General features: G+C 33.6%; 1 protein-coding gene across 1 annotated transcript; it reads right to left on the reverse strand.

Moving 5' to 3' along the window:
* Positions 1 to 4,029: 4,029 nt before the first annotated feature.
* LOC127863733 (uncharacterized) lies at positions 4,030 to 6,719 on the reverse strand. The gene is made up of 4 exons (XM_052403371.1): positions 6,591 to 6,719; positions 6,207 to 6,446; positions 5,291 to 5,952; positions 4,030 to 5,048 (listed from the first exon to the last, which is right to left on the reverse strand). Exons 1-4 carry the CDS (start codon positions 6,604 to 6,606, stop codon positions 4,743 to 4,745), a joined length of 1,224 nt encoding a protein of 407 aa, XP_052259331.1. The 5' UTR covers positions 6,607 to 6,719; the 3' UTR covers positions 4,030 to 4,742.
* Positions 6,720 to 17,243: the final 10,524 nt, after the last annotated feature.

Here is a 17,243-nt window from a genome sequence, read left to right on the forward strand (position 1 = left end):
AGAGCTTGCAGGACGGACAAGTTAAGTTGAATGCATGCAGGCTAGCTCGTTCCTTGTTCGGCTTCGTCCACTTGTGACCTTTCCATTTATTTGACACTGCCAAATACAGATCAGTCTATGAAAAGTGATCTAAGGATAAATGGAATTAGGAGCAATAACTTTAAGAAGTTATTTAAGTACTAATTGGCATCGCTTATTTCATTTCCAAAACCATATCAATTTTACTGTTTGAAAGTCCCTTTGACGTTTTTCTTTTTTTTTCTTTAGTCTACTAAGCAACCTAGCATCTTAGTATAAGCATGTCTAATTCTGTATAAATAAATAAATATTATATTTATTCCGTAATAACGGATTTGGGGTTTTCTAATAGTGATTAAATGAAGTGATACATCGTATTTTTAATTTGTGTCACTAATTATTTCTAAAGCTATCCACGTTATTTAATTGATCAATACCTAATGTACTGAAAGAAGTATATAAAGAATATAAAGTTTACTCCATATTTACAAAAATTGCTTTCGAATACCTTCACCACATATTTACATACACTCGGGAAGAATAAAGACCTTCCTTATTTATAATTGCACTGAGTTATCGAATCATATAGCGTTTTAAACGTAATGACTTTAACCCTTTCAGTGCGGGAACCGAAATTTAAAGGCCTTTGCAAACAGTTTGGATCCAGATGAGACGCCACAGAACGTGGCGTCTCATCGGGATCCAAACTGTTTGCTATTCTGATAGTATTCTTTGAAAAAAAAATTAAGAAAAAGCTTATTTTAGAAATTCAGCAGACGACATTTTAGCAGACGACAAATTTCCCAGCATGCAAAGGGTTAACAATAAAGGCATACACGTTCTAGGAGTCTCATACGGTGCAACTGCTAAGAACGCTTATTCATTTCAGCCTTGTTCTGAGAAAACTGGGCTTAATGCATTAGCGTAAAGTGTCATCCCCGATTGGCCTGAGCAGTCCGCCTAAACTTGATTTTCGGTAAGGAGGGACTTCCTTGAAAATAAAAATACTATAAAAGCGGAAAGTGTCTTCTCTGAATAGCCTGTGCATACTTCACAGGCTAATCTGGGACGAGACTTCACGCACATGCATTAAGTCCCGTTTTCTCAGAGCGCTCATTCATTTCTACAGAGATGTTCTTCGCATAGCTTCTCTCATTTTTGTAATATTTTTATAATAAAAAAGTGGGCGTCGATCGATTCGAGTTTCTTTTATAACGAACATTTTATCTCAATAATTGTGTAACGATGCCACTGCATTAGTTATCTTGAATATCATCATAATTATATAGATGTGAAGCAAATATGTTCACACCCGTAACTATTTTATCATGTTTGGGGTTTTATATTTATTTATATAGTTATTAATATATATTTATTTTTAGATAGTTAATAATGTTTTTATTAATTTATTAATTTATTAATTTATTATTTTATTAATTTATTAATTAATTTATTAATTTATTAATGTATTAATTTATTAATTAATTTATTTTTATTTTTTTTATTTTTTCATTAATATTTATTTATTTATGTATATATTTATTTATTTATTTATTTATTTATATATTACTTAATTAATTTATTCATTTATTTATTTATTTATTTAATTACCTATTAATTAATTAATTAATTTATTTATTTATCAATTTATTTATTAATTTATTTATTTTGTATTTATTTATTTATTTATCTATTTATTTATTTATTTGATTTAATATTTATTTATTATTTAATTATTTATTTATTTATTTACTTATTCATTCATTCATTCATTCATTCATTCATTCATTCATTCATTCATTCATTCGTTTGTTTATTTATTTTATTTATTTATTTATTTATTTATTTATTTATTTATTTATTTATTTATTTATTTATTTATTTATTTATTTATTTATTTATTTATTTATTTATTAATACAAAATCGCTCTTTATGTTAATTGGAACTTTTACGGTACCTTTTTATTTTCTATTGTTATAATTCGTCCATCGCGTCCTATTCGTAGGAAATGGTTATGCTCCGCCCAACGTATCAATTCTTATTCAATGGTTTTGACTCTGTCCATCGCACCCTATTCGTATTCAACGGTTAGTCTTCGACCACCAAACCCTATTCATGTTCATTGTGTATTCAACAACGTTGGACAAATGAAAATGTTAAGGGCATTGTAGATTGTTATTGAATTTGCAATGTTCAATGACAACGATTGAAACTTTACTCAATATATGTATTTGATAACTTGCACCGTTCTGTTATGTTAAGCGGCTTTAACCTAACTTCAGGTCATTGTATTTGTTTAACGTTGTTAAATACTGTACAAAACAAAAATTAACATCATCGTAGTATGGTTATAACCGACATTATCGAAAAGCAGTGTTTGGTTAAGTTGAATTGTGTTAATTCAACTTATATACAGCATGGTTGAAAGCGCACTTATTAAAAACTACTACATTTAACATTTTGGTTAAACACACCGTTATCAAAAAACAAGAAAACAAAACGTTTTAAAGCATGGTAGAACTCGCAGTATTTCAACACCGCACACAAATCTTACGGATGGTTAAAACCGCCATTATCGGAAAGCAAAACGAGTGTTATATTTCATCGGAAAGCAAAACGAATGTTAATAGTATTTCAACACCGCACAAAAATCTTACGGATGGTTAAAACCGCCGTTATCGAAAAGAAAAACGAATGTTATATTACATCGGGAATCAAAACGAATGTTAATAGTATTTCAACACCGCACACAAATCTTACGGATGGTTAAAAACACCGTTATCGGAAAGCAAAACGAATGTTATATTACCCTCGCAGTTCTTTAAAACACCATACAACTAATTACACTATATGAAGTTTGATTATAACAGCAGTTGGTGTAAAGCACGAAAACACGACTTCCTAAAATATGGTAAAACTCGTTGTTACAAAACACCGCAAGAAACTAATTAGTTTAAGTATGATTAAAACTGGAAACGCAAAACAAGTAGTATTAAATACACCATGGTTCAATTCGCAAGTATGAAATGTCTCGAAACATGTATCTTCAGCGTGATTAAAACCGAAATTATTGATAAAAGTTCAATAGAGATAACCACATTGATAATTGTTAAGATCTCAATTCTTACACATTATAAAATCTTAATTTTTCTGAATCATGGTTAAAATCGTCCCTAATTAACACCGCATAACAAATAATACACTAATAAGAAGAATTTAAATTCGACAGGGAGAACCGAAAAATAAATAGAGAATGATAGGTTGGTGGCGTGGATGGAGAACGGTTATCTGGCAAGGCGGACGAATTTATCGGGTGAGCCAGCTAACCATTTTCCATCCACGTCACAAACCTATCATTCTATTTATCATGTCATTCCACCGAATCCAACAAATTTTCTTATTTAGTGTATGCCTTTTTTCACCGTTCATTTACATTGTAAAAGAGTTTAACAGGCGAATTTCGCTTGTATAATTATTTAATTTCGTCAAAAAATGACGCCATTTCACAGTAAAACAGTAATAAATATCACCGGAGAGCGACTGACGAATATTCGAGGTCAACTAGCCTAATAACTTTTGGGTTATTAGGTTATCTGGTTATCAGGCTGATTTAAAGACATGTGACAGGATAATTATAATTATGACTTTGACCTACGTGTGCCCGTCATGTACCTGTCATTGTAGTTAGTTTCACGACAGCGCGTCCCAAAACGATACGCGTTTCGTATACATGTCATGTCATGTCAAGCGTGTGTAAGATGGAGTTTATTAATTGATTCGCCATTAGTATTGCATATATGTACACGTCGATATGTGTTTAACATACTAGCATAACATATTTAACAAGAGAGGTTACTTTGATATACCAGTGTTCACAAATATGTTTACATGTGCGTAGGCAAATGTCACATTTTCATTTGTCTATATATCATCATTACAAACAATTATCTCAATGCAATTTTATATACTTTTATCATACATTTAGTATTGATCAACTTAATAACGTGGATATCTGTAAAAATAATTTTATTGTAAACATCTTTCAAATATACGTACATCTTGTCAACACGTATTTTTAAATAATCTAACGCTTCCTAATCATTTTATCCCTGAAACTTTAAAAAGGGAATTTCGTTTTTATATATATTATTTGTACTATTGTGTATAAGATATAAATTCAGATGTGTTCGTCGTTTTCATGTTGTTTTGTTATAATATCATTAAATAAAAATCTTCATGCAGCCACAGTTATGGTTTCTATGGTTTAAAAACGTTCTTTGATTTTATCTTAAATCTGATTTAGTTGATAGTAGTACATTATTATAATTATACAGACTTAATAATCATATCATGTCTTTTTCTATTACAAATGATATATACTTATCAGAAGTCTCATAAAAACCAGGGATAATAAGAAATATTGTATATACCCTAACCGACTTAACCTGGACGCATGTTTCCGTTAAAGTCAATGTCGCATATAGCAGAAACACATAGTTACACATTGACTCATAATCACATACAAACACTTAATAAGAGATCCGCTGATTTTAAGGGTGATGATGTAGCGTTTCGTTGACAAGATACATATCATACATAAACATATCGTATAAGAATAATTATATGAAATTTTATATGTTATGTCTGTAATCGAGTGTGCACGATAAAATATTTCGTTTCAAATTGTTTTTAGTACTGAAATTCTGTTCCACCGCACATTTCGCTAATAAAACTTTTTCTGGTATTTCCGGTACATTCCGGAAGCCATTGGAACAGGTTGGCTAATCCCACCAATTCCGCCCATGGAAACAGGTTGTCTTATCCCGCCAATTCTCCCCATTGGAACAGGTTGGCTGATTCCGCCTATTCCGCCCATGTCTGAATCAACCCTCGGCTGAATGAATGGCGCGACGTTTCGATTGATGATGGGGCGCCTTATGATTGGCCGGACGATCTGCTTGATGATTGGACGGTATATAGGTCGCACCACGCGCTGAATGACGGGACGCTGAATAATTGGTCGAACCACCTGCAAAAGCCAGAAGTGCTAAAACACTTTGTGAAGCTGAAGCTTCAATGAAAATCTCGTTAAAATCTTAAAATAAACACCACAATAAAGATGGCAATGTACAACGTTACTTTAATTTGATAATACTCAATTCCGTTTAGGACATTTGTACAAGATATCATAAAAATGTTTAGATTTGTATAGACGCAATTGTATGCTAATTGGGAAATTTGCCTATTACAGTTTTATGAACACAAACTCACCCTGTTAATGACAGGACGAACTATGGGTCGTACTACAGGTCGTACCACCGGTCGCACTACGGTTGTAATTTGGGCGTGGTGCTTGGACATCTTCGGGTAGAACCTCTCAGAGGTGGGTAGAAGCGTTTGTGGTTGCCCAGCGACGCCTGAAGCGGTTAACGGCACTTCCGGTTCAAAACCTTGCAGCTTAGGGCCATTAAAGCCCCCCTTCTGAGGTCTGCCTGACAAAATACGGGGTTCCGGTTCGAAAAAGCTTTGGTCCGGTAGGTTTAACGTTCCTACGGCGGTACCCCGTATCCCGGCCGTATTTAAACGCGGCTCTACAAAGCCCGTATCCATGGTTGGCTGAACAAAACCAGGATCCATCCGCGGTTCGATGACGCCACCACTTATGCCAGAATCTACAAAACCTGGGTCAGCAACTGTCTCGATAAAGCGGGCGCCACCGCCGTGACCAGTGGATTTCCCCATACCAAAGTCCACAAAGGAATTTCCGGCTGACTGACCTTGAATTCCCGCGTCAAAAATTGGTCCACCGCTGACGGACATTCCTTGCGAGTTACTGCCGGATATTCCCGAAACGAAATCAGGACCAAATTCAGTTGAACCGATGTCAGTTCCTGGGTCGACGAAACCAGTATTGCCACTGAAGGCATCTATACCTTTGATTGTGAGCAAAATACATTAATAAACGGGTGTAACCATATTCAGCATGTATACATACATATTAGCTGGAAAGGAAAACGGTGTCGTTCGTGTTAAACAACATAGAACAATACATATAACACATCACGTAACATTAATACTTGGTCACCGCTTTCAAACGTAAGTTCAAAACATTTTTGGTCTTAACAAAACTTGAGAAAAAAATAGTTTTTACGTATTTATTTATTCCAAAAAAAAAATCAAAACTCACCGCCTAGACCTGCGTTGTTTCCGCCAAAACCGGGATCCATTCCTACAAAGCCGACATTTTGTTGGTTCATGTCGGGTTCCACTATCGACCCAATAGTATTAACGCCATGTACTGAGCCGGAATCCATAATGCCGAATCGGTCGTTAAAACCCGTATCTGCCGGTACCGACATTCCCGCAATACCGACATCCCCTCCGGGATTTATGAATCCAGATTCAACGAAGCCATTGGAGAGATGATCTGAATTAGATTAAGAAATGTTAACAGTGATGAATGTTCGCCAATTTTTCTTTTTCTATAGTTTTCTGTATCCCAAATCAAAGTTTAAGCGAAAATTAACAGAACAATAAAGATTTGTTGCCAATACGAAATATCTTTTTTTACCCATTTTCACAACCATTCAATCACAAAGTTCACACTTATGAACATATATATTGCCTCAGAATGACATATGTTGATTAACAGTGTACATGTATACATAAATGATTTACATGTGCATGTATGATAGTAAATGATAGTACAAGTGAAATAAAGATAATATAACCACACATGCTAAGACATGTGAAAATGATGGATAGTTCATACTCAACTTATATTGTTACAAACATTACTTTTACGTGGTACCTGCACAGAATATTGAGGAATTACCCACATACATTTTAAATATAAGATTTGTTGTGTACACGCTTAATTATTGCATGTCATCTATTTATTAATAACGCTTTAATAATTGATATAGTCTTAAATAATTATAATAGAAAAACAAATGTTAATTTTAAAAAAGTCTGCACACCGAGGGAAATACACACGAAAATATTCGAAAAAAACTTTCCGCGTATAAGAGCCAGTATCTCAGTGTGCAGGATCACGTGACTTTGTGGGAACCGGTAAGAGGGGCTTTTTGTATTACTTTCTAAAACATTTTTTCTTTAGAATTTCAACTAGTGCATAAAAGTCAGATGTTTATGCTACTTATGGCAGGGTGAAATACATCAGAATTACCTTATTTAATAAGAATGTTTTCGTGTTCAAAAATTCCATATGTACTGCATATATTTATACGGTTGTGCTTCACGCAATTTCAGACGTGTTCAATGATTTATTCTTATACTTTATGATATCGTCAAAATGCAAGAAAAGCTGTCTTTTATGCACTTAATATTTTTGCAAATGCATTTCAATAACTTTGGATATTTGCAAAAATTAAGTTGATAACGGTGTGTATACATTCTGTCCAGCGCGGGTGTAAACCCATGAAAACCTCGTTGATTCTCCAACATGATCTGGTATTGATTGTGATCAAATTGTCCTACTTTTAGCACAAATTCGGAAAAATATCGCAGTAACAATAAAGTAAAAAGGTACGAAATAAACCGATACTACACGAAGTTCATTACATGTTTCAATATTAAACTTGACATACTTGTACAAAATACGTACCGTTTACTTGATGGGACTTTGGCACAAATAGAGCCACAACCACTAAAACCACCCCGACGAATCGCATGTTGATCTGTGAAAAAAACGTAAGAAAACATGTTTATCCATCTTAATATTTGTTATATTTATTTCACGTAATGAATTTTGTTTTGTTTCTCGGTACAAATGTTCATATGACAAATTATGTCATTCACATTGTACAAGATCCGTAAACCCTTATTTTAGCGCACAATTAAGAAGAATGTATATAAATTTAGAGGTAAAATTTAAAGTATGATATTAAACTTCAATAACATAATTCCATAAATACAAATATTGTGTTATCCTATGAATAGAAATGTCCTCCTTAATAAAATAATTTTGTTCTGCAATCAACGCAAAATACATTGATACAATGTCTCAATATTCAATTAAAACGTTTTTAATCAACCTTTTAACTTGTAATAATCAAATTTATAATATTTATGTATTCAAAACATTTACCTTTTTTGGAAATATATCTTTAAAAATATGTTTTCGCGTTGATTTTTTTTTTCACGAAATGTAATCCAACAACTGTACCATTAGAAATCGTTTATGCACGTTTTGTCTTGGCAACCAATGCAAGAACTGACTTTCTTTCTTTGAAAGTCGGCAACTATTTATTGCTTATTCGCGTTTGTCCATAAATAGTCCTCAGCTGTTCTAAGTCAATTTTACATGCACAATAAAAAGCATATTCTTGTTTAACATGTACGGCTGTTGTTAGCGTTTAAAGACAATCTTTGACCTATGTACACAGTGCATGTACACTGGATTTATATACTTGAAATTTGCCTCATTAGGTAAAACGATTACAGACATAAATGCTGCGAAACGTTATTTTTAACATAAATCAAAACAAATAAAATGATTACATAAGTACATGTTATTGTACTATCCATTAATAGCTTTGTGTGTTTTCTGTATTCAGCAATTTTGACATAACAGTAACGGATGAGCGCAACCCATCATGCAATTTTATCATGCAAGAACAGGTTAAAGTGTAAATACATATTTCGCATTAAAAAATAAGCTTAAACATTAAAAAACGCTAAATAAAGACAATAAACAGGCGTTACATATATCGTCAAGAAACGTTCCAGTTGGGTTTGGTTTCATAAAAGGTTTTCAACGTGTTTTGTTAGTATGTTGTTAGATTCGTGTAGCTTGCATATTCCTTACTAGATTAATTATTTGAAATTGCATTGCGCGGGAATTCAAAGTAACTTAGTATTGACCGAAGTATGATGAGGTTTCGCTTAAAATATTTCATGAAAGTTTGATCAACATTATTTTTAAGAATTAATTACTTTAGAAGCTAAGAAGAATCTTGAGTTATTTGGATATGACATCTAACTCATATGCAATTTTGAATTTGTTATATATGTTTTGTACTGTGTACAATTATTTTAGGAAGCAAATAATTATGAGTTTCAAACATGAAGCAGTGTGATTTGAGCAACGTTAAAATTATCTGTAAATAATAAGTATATTTTATGCAAGGGAGGTAAGTTAAATTAAAAACCTTAAATCGTTGAAGTACAAGTTTATTTTGCTTCTGTCAGATCTTGTCTGAGAATCACTGCGCGGATGTTTATCTTTGTCATCCTGTATCAGCTTTGATAAGATTTTGGAAAAAGAATAAGTTCGTCATCCTCTGCAAAGATATACAGTTTGTTATATCAGCATACATGCATCTTAATAAGGTCACCTTGGCGAAGTGGGTATGGTGTTCGCATAGCGACCGGAAGGTAGGGGTTCAATCCCCATTGTGGGGGAGTTCTTTAGATCTCACTCAAAGATAAGAAAGACTGGTTCCACACAGGAAACAGACTCTAGAGCGTTTCAATAAAGCTTAGGCAGTCACGCTTTAATTAAAAGGTTTAAGTTAGCATCTATGCATATACTTCAGACCATAGCCCAGGAATCGTCCAGGTATTATTACCGTATAATAATATACATATAAATGATAAATTAGAAAGTCATGGTAATCTTTTTAAATCTACAAGCATCGAAGAATTCAATTAGCAAAGAAACATATAATTTCAGTGAAGCAAACTATTATGCTTTTTTGTCATCACTTCAACCAAATTTTTATAATTTACAAATATAAGAAAAATGTATGCAGTGAATGGTATTCCGAACTGCTTTTTTATTTTGACATTGTATTGTGTCATCCGACTATTAAAATCTGGCAAATCATTTAAAATGTCTCAAGTTGGACAAAATTATGTTCTCGACAATACGGAATACCTTAAGGACCATCGTGGTTACACATATTAATCCAGAGGCCGACAATGCGATAGTGCGATAGTACGATGGCTACAATGCGATATTACGATGGCGACAATGCGATAGTACGATGGCGCCAATGCGAAAGTACGATGGCGACAACGCGATAGTACGATGGCAACATATCGATAGTCATATCGTACTGTCGCCATCGTATCATCGCATTGTCCCCATCGTACTATCGCGTTATCGTACTGTCGTCATCGTATTATTGCATTTTCGCCATCGTACTATCGCACTGTCGCCATCGTATTGTCGCACTGTCGTCATCGTATTATCGCATTGTCGCCATCTATCAAACTATCGCACTATCGCATTGTCGCCATCGTACTATCGCACTTCCGCCATCGTATTGTCGCATTGTCGTCGTCGTATTATCATCGTCTTATCGCACTATCGCATTGTCGCAATTGTATTATCGCCATCGTATGTCGCACTGTCGTCATCGTATTATCGCATTGTCGCCATCCTACTATCACGTTATCGTACTGTCGTCATCATATTATCGCAATGTCGCCATCGTACTACCGCACTGTCGCCATCGTATTGTCGCACTGTCGTCATCGTACTATCGCATTGTCGCCATCGTAATATCGCACTATCGCACTATCGATTTGTCACATTCTAGATTTTAATGTGTTTAACCACGATTGTCCTAACGGTTTTCCGTACGACAAAGATTTTTCAATAACTTTTACTTTCCTACTTTTTCTCTCATGTTAATGGTGTAAAAAGTATTCAGAATTGATTTCGTTTGAACCGCTTAAAATGAATGTGAGGTTGAGGTCTAGTTCTTAAATTCCACAGTTGGAACCTATTTGAAAATAGAACCACATGGACAAAGTAATTCCGCGAACAGAATAAACTCTACATTAGATTGAATTTCGTGACGTTGACTTTTCATTTAGAAATAAATTATTGACCTATGTATCTTATTTCCCGTTTTGTCTTAATTACCCATTCTTAAGTTTTTTTACTACACAAATAAATACATGCTGATCAAGGTTATTTAAAAGATACTCCTAGATACTGAGTGGTCCGACATTACGAGGTATTTTGCTAGTTTTTGGTCACATCATCTTTAGTGTACATTAAGCATTATTTTGTTATGGGTTATGCAGAGTGCTTTTGTTTGGAAAAAACACTTTTTAAAACAATTTTTCTTAAGAATTTAAACTAGTACTTAATTCACAGATGTTTATGCTGCTGATGGCGGAGTGAAATATAGCAGAATTACTTTATTAAGAAATCATATGTTCTTGTTCAAAAATTCAATGTGTACTGCATTCACTTATAGGGTGATGCTTAAAGCAACGTGAAATTTTGTCACCGATTTCAGACATATTCAAGGACTTATTCTAATACCTTAAGATATCGGCACAAATTGCAAGAAAAACTGTTTTTATGCACTGAAGATGTTTGCAATAGAGTTTCAATAACTGCAAAAAAATCAACTTCTAAACTGTGTGTTTACATTCTGTCAAGCCCGTGTGTAATCCCCTGACAAACCGATGATTCTGCACCCTGTATACGTAGACTTCAAATACAATTATAGGGCCCTTAATAACAATTATCAAATAAAATCAATTTAAAACACATATGGGAGGTAACCTCTACGACGAATATTCGGAATGTTGTTGAGTTGGTTCCCTTATATATGATGTGCGCAAACATAGTACCGCATTTCGACGATGTTTTAATTAATTAAAAAAAACATCGCTAAGCAAGTACATAGAATATTTTCAAAGTATGTTAGCAATTTATTTATATAAAACGTTCACGATTCGTTCGAATATTTCATAGCCATGTAAGTTTTCCTGACTTTAAACCTCATGTATAATCATAATTAATCATTATTATATCACCAATAAAAGCATAACTTCAGTCAACATATATATCACAAACTTAACGACAAGGTATCATTGCACACAAGTCAAAAATAAAAGCCAATAATATTTAAAATTAAACCTATATTTGACTTTGACTTTCCATAATTTATCATTCCTTCCATTACCAGTTATCGGAAGTTTTTAAGACAACTTACTATTTTCATATAATGAAATACTATATATTATATATATTATACCACATTAAAAGAAAACAAAATACTGCAAAGTTGGAAATGTCCCAAAGCACAATTATAGTGAGTTATTTGTCTGGGTTTTAGTCAATGTATTCAAACGAATGAAGATTGCGCATGACGATGTATGACAATTCGTTACAACATCCAAAATGTATCAGGTAATCGCCTGCATTCACGTTTCCCAAATAATCATACTCAGTACAAAAATATTTCGGTCGTGATTTGTTTAAAACTAAATATGGTTATGCTAGGCTAGGTAAGGTACTTGTTCAGTTTGACTTTGAATATATGGTTCTTTGTCCTACTGCTATTATCGAAGACTTTCGTATTTCATCAAGCATTAAAAATGCAAATAACACACGAGGTTTATCTTTCCGTGCAATGAATACTTGTTAATTGTCATTATATTATCATTGGGTATGTTTTGCCATTTAGTTAAAGATTAACTGTTAATACACAGAAAACACTTTACATCATACGCATATATTAACTTATCTATATTTACCATTCAAGCTTAAACAATAGTAGCTATTCATTAGCAACGTCTATTGTAAAGCGTTCACATTGTAGTTAATGTGTCTGACCATCTTTATCCTATTGTATTTCTAGGCCCATACTAGAATTACATAAATGTTATACACATGCACTTGTTATCAGGTAGTACACAAATGCATCCATTTCTTCGTTTTCTTACAAATTACAATTTCTTTTATGTTCACACTCACACAACATTCTAATTGTAATTTTACCTGCTCTTCATTTCGCGATGAACTTACTGCGTATGCAAACAAACACGTAAATATTAAAAAAAGTAAATTCTTCAAAAGCGAAATAAAACCCTTATTGTATAAAGCGTAAGCGTTATGTCGTTCGACAAAAAAATGAAACCGACACTGATTGAAGACTCATGTGCCGATCTATAGAAGTCCGTTGTGGCCTTTAGAGTGTTCCGTGTAGATGGTTATTCAGGTGTCACCGATGTTAAATATGTATATAAATGAATCGCTTTAATGGACGAAGAGCACATGGAGCTCCACTATTGGCATGCATAGATGACTTTGTGTATTGATCTATGGGTAACCATAATTTTATTTCTGTTTAGAGCAAAGATAACAATGGGATTTCCCAAATCACGATTCTAAAATGTATTTCGCTTTTTCAAACGTTGAATGCAAAACTACTCTCAGTAAAGCAATTATTAAAGTGAAATACAGACCATTTTAATGTAATGACCACAAGTGAAAAAGGTTGTAGTAATATGCACTATATTAAAGTCAAGTAAAAAACCTCTTATTTCAACTCAATTCATGTTTGACATGAATACATGAGCAAAAAAATACATACATGTATAGACGAGGCGTGCAATATTATATAAAAATGATGGATTCTATTACATATGGTATGGTTATTGTTACATATTCTTTCTTGATTATATATATATATATATATATATATATATATATATATATATACAATTTAGATAACATATTTCAAGTAGCGTCAACACATATAGAACGGATAATCATTTTCAATATGAACAGTAAAGTACGTAGATGTATTAACGAGGCGGGTCATAATGCATTAAAAAGATAAATTACATCACATATGATATAGTTTCCTATTAAATATTCTGTCTTTATTTTATTATATGTATAATATTGCAGCGTATTGGCAAATGAGCATTCCTTGACGCGTCATATCGATAATTGTTTGTGAACTTATTTATCTTATTTAGAAATGTTAAGCAGATTTATCAGCTTTTCACCAAACGATTCATTTTTGTCGCCCGTCTAAATTCGAGCAGATTTGTATGAATTGCGTCGCGAATGTCGGTGCATCTTTTATTCAACCACAACAAGACTCCAGTGCGCGAGGATATATACAATAACCTGTTAGTAAGGGATGGTTTAAATCTCCTGACGATGAAGTTCATGTCAATTTAGAGAGCTACGGAAGGAGTCATCCATCATACGACACATATAACCAGCCAATCTGAGAAAGAAAACAAACATGACGTCATCTGGAACCCTTGTGTTGTGTTCTACACTGGAAAAGGTATTGACCACGAAAAGATCAATTTCAAATGTACAGGTTTAAAGTAGTATGGGCCTATTGATATACATAGCCTAAGATCTTCATTTTCTGTATTGATGTCATTAATCGCATGATAGTATATGCCTTCCAAAAGTAATAAATTTGTCACTTAAATTTCAAAAAGCTCGATAAAGCATAAACAAAGGTCGGGTTGTCGCGTTCGTGCGTGACTCCGTCCGATATTGTCAGGACTGCAACATCATCATACGAAAATAAAACTTACTTGTTGACAGCTTTTATTTTTTAATTTCATGATGACATCACAAAGTTAACAAAGAAAACAACGTCAAAGGCCGTAAGTCTATAAGAAATCATCGATTGAGAGCTTATATCAACAGAGTTTCTAAAGTATTGTCGCCGTTTCGCTCCAAACGTGATCAATGATGGCGAAACACATGTCTGCCAACTCGAAGCTTCGCATACAGGACGTAGAGCCAGGAACAGTTATCGACGCATCGATTTCTTCCTGGAGCATTGTCGAGACTAATTTCCGACTGCGCATTATGATAAGCGCTTGGAGTCGGGTACATCCGACGATGTTCGTGGTTAAAATCTATATAACGAATGATCGCGCTTGTCGGGGATAAGCTTGTTTCAAGCAACAATGTAAGCGCGTGTGTAGTTTGTAAAAGCACAGGAGTGTCGAAGTGCCCAAGTATATTACTTTACCCAATACAATAGCAAATAGTATCCCTTATTTTATGCCATCATTGTTTTCCCGACTTAAGATTTTGTAAGAAGTTGTCCCTTTGGCTCCAGCTTAATCACGGTCGCTGGTAATGCGGATACTTGGATAACGGATGGCACTTCGATAACAAAGAATAACAAAAGCCACGCACGAAATATTAGTTTCTGATGTTTTTTAATGTATATTCTTAATAAATATTTATGAGTTTGAGACACGGTACATGGTGGAGTTAATAAATGGTATATCATTTTGTATTATGAAGGAATAATTTTAAGTAAGAATGGTAGTTGTTTGCAAACAAATGAGAACATTACATCGGGAATATGTATGAAATGGATGATCGGTACCAATTTTAACAAAATAAACATATTTAGAAATATTGCAATACAGTGTTTGCTATTCCATCCTTTAGAGTGATTTATTTCAAACACTGAATAGTACTCCATGAAATTGAACGAAGATAGAGAATATCTTAATACGAGGTATGCATGATTTTGTAGACACTTCGAATCCCGATAAAGGACACGTCTGATAACGAAGACTCTCAGCAAATTGGGCACGGCGAAATCCGAGTTTTATCTTCTACTTTAAATTTTTTTATGTTATTATTACTGTTCTTACCAAGATGTTTTCTATTCCAGCATGTAAAATAATCACTGTGCTTAAAATACTGAACATTTGATAATGCGCAATGAAATATGAATGAACATAGAGCATGTTTTTAAAGGTGCTATGCATTAGGTTGTAGACACTTTGATAACGGACACGTCGGATGATGGGGACTTTTAACAAATCTGGCACTCTGATAAGTTGTAGACCGACGACAGTACCTGTGTAGTACAATTAAGCACACATCGAAAGGAATGTATATAAGCTTAAGCGTTACATTCGATATAAGACAATTCAAAGCGCTGAAAGAACTGAACTTACTTGCAATTGCATAATCTTATACGCAACTAATCTCGGAAAATTAATCTCAAGTTTGAAATGAGCACAAGCGATTCAAATTTATAAAGAGTATTTCTTAACGCACAGGTCGAGATGTGTAAGCACTGTTTATCATCCTATTTTGTTATAGAAATAACTTAGACAAAATAACAACAACATGGCTCTTTTTAACGTTTTGAAAGCATAGAAAGTATGATGACAATGGTATATTGCGTACCAAATATAAAGAAAATTTGCAATTACCGAATAAATATTGTTGGAATATCGAATACCTATGATACTAAGCATATAATTTCATAATGGAAATTCCCTGTACACAAGTTTTAATTTTGACACCGTATTCCAATTCAAAATGTACAATAAGATAATTGATTAAAATAAATCAAAATAAATCTGAGAGCAATACTTTTTACTCACGAATGAGGTAGTCATTTAGACAGCCCTGTTGACCCGTACTTCGATGTTTATGCATTACTTGTTACCCTAGCAGTTAACACGGTGTCAATCAGTCTCTGACCTTAACATGCATAAAGAACACTCATGCGCTTTTTCGGCATAGCTGTTTTACCCAGCTTTTCACCTCAAATGACCTTTACATAATGTCAGCAGACACGAATGAATATATTCGAATATTTCATAGGCTGATTCGAGATAAATCACCTGAACTACATCAATGTCTGTGCACAGCGTAAAGGATGTAGAACTGTTCAGTGTTATTAATTTTGAACTACTCTCTGCATGTTCAAACGACACAAATTGTGGCCAAATTACAAGTACGCGTTAAAATCAATCTCGCATATAAAGAATAACAGGTTACTGTCCCATCGTATTGTAATACATAAGGCGAGGCTTAGAATACTATAACGACGAGGCTTGCCGAGCCGTTATTTTATTCGTGCCGAGCCTGATATATTACAAAACGATGGGACAGTAACCTGTTTTTTTCTGTTTAATATACCACATTTTCCTAAAATTCTGCAAAACAATCCATTTCATTATATTTAATATGTACGGATCCCCGCTGATTTTGCTGATCCGGCTTTTACACGTTTACATACATGTAGAAACGGCGTTCGAAAAGACAACACGAATAATCGCTGATTTTAAACAACGTATAGAGAAAAAAGTTGTTTGCACTACGAATGGGAAGAGTACAACCGCTTTAATTATATACGTCTTGAATTGGAGATCAGGAATGGACTGCAGCGACAAATTTAGTCTAAGAACACACTTCACCGAAAAGTTTGGAGACGCCATTTTGGAGATGTGTATTGAACTTGACATTTTGATGATGGTGTCAATAATGACATACGCGTGTTAAATCGTTTGTTTGAATAGTTGAGGATAAGCATACAGTTATCATTTGTTTTGACTTTCTGTGCAACATTTGCGAGTGCAAAGACCTTATCGATATTTAAGATTTATTTCCCCATTGATGACGTCATTTAACTTATGCAGTGCGGGCTGTTGT

This window comes from Dreissena polymorpha, unplaced genomic scaffold (assembly GCF_020536995.1).
Source record: "Dreissena polymorpha isolate Duluth1 unplaced genomic scaffold, UMN_Dpol_1.0 chrUn031, whole genome shotgun sequence".
Taxonomy (NCBI): Eukaryota; Metazoa; Mollusca; class Bivalvia; order Myida; family Dreissenidae; genus Dreissena; species Dreissena polymorpha.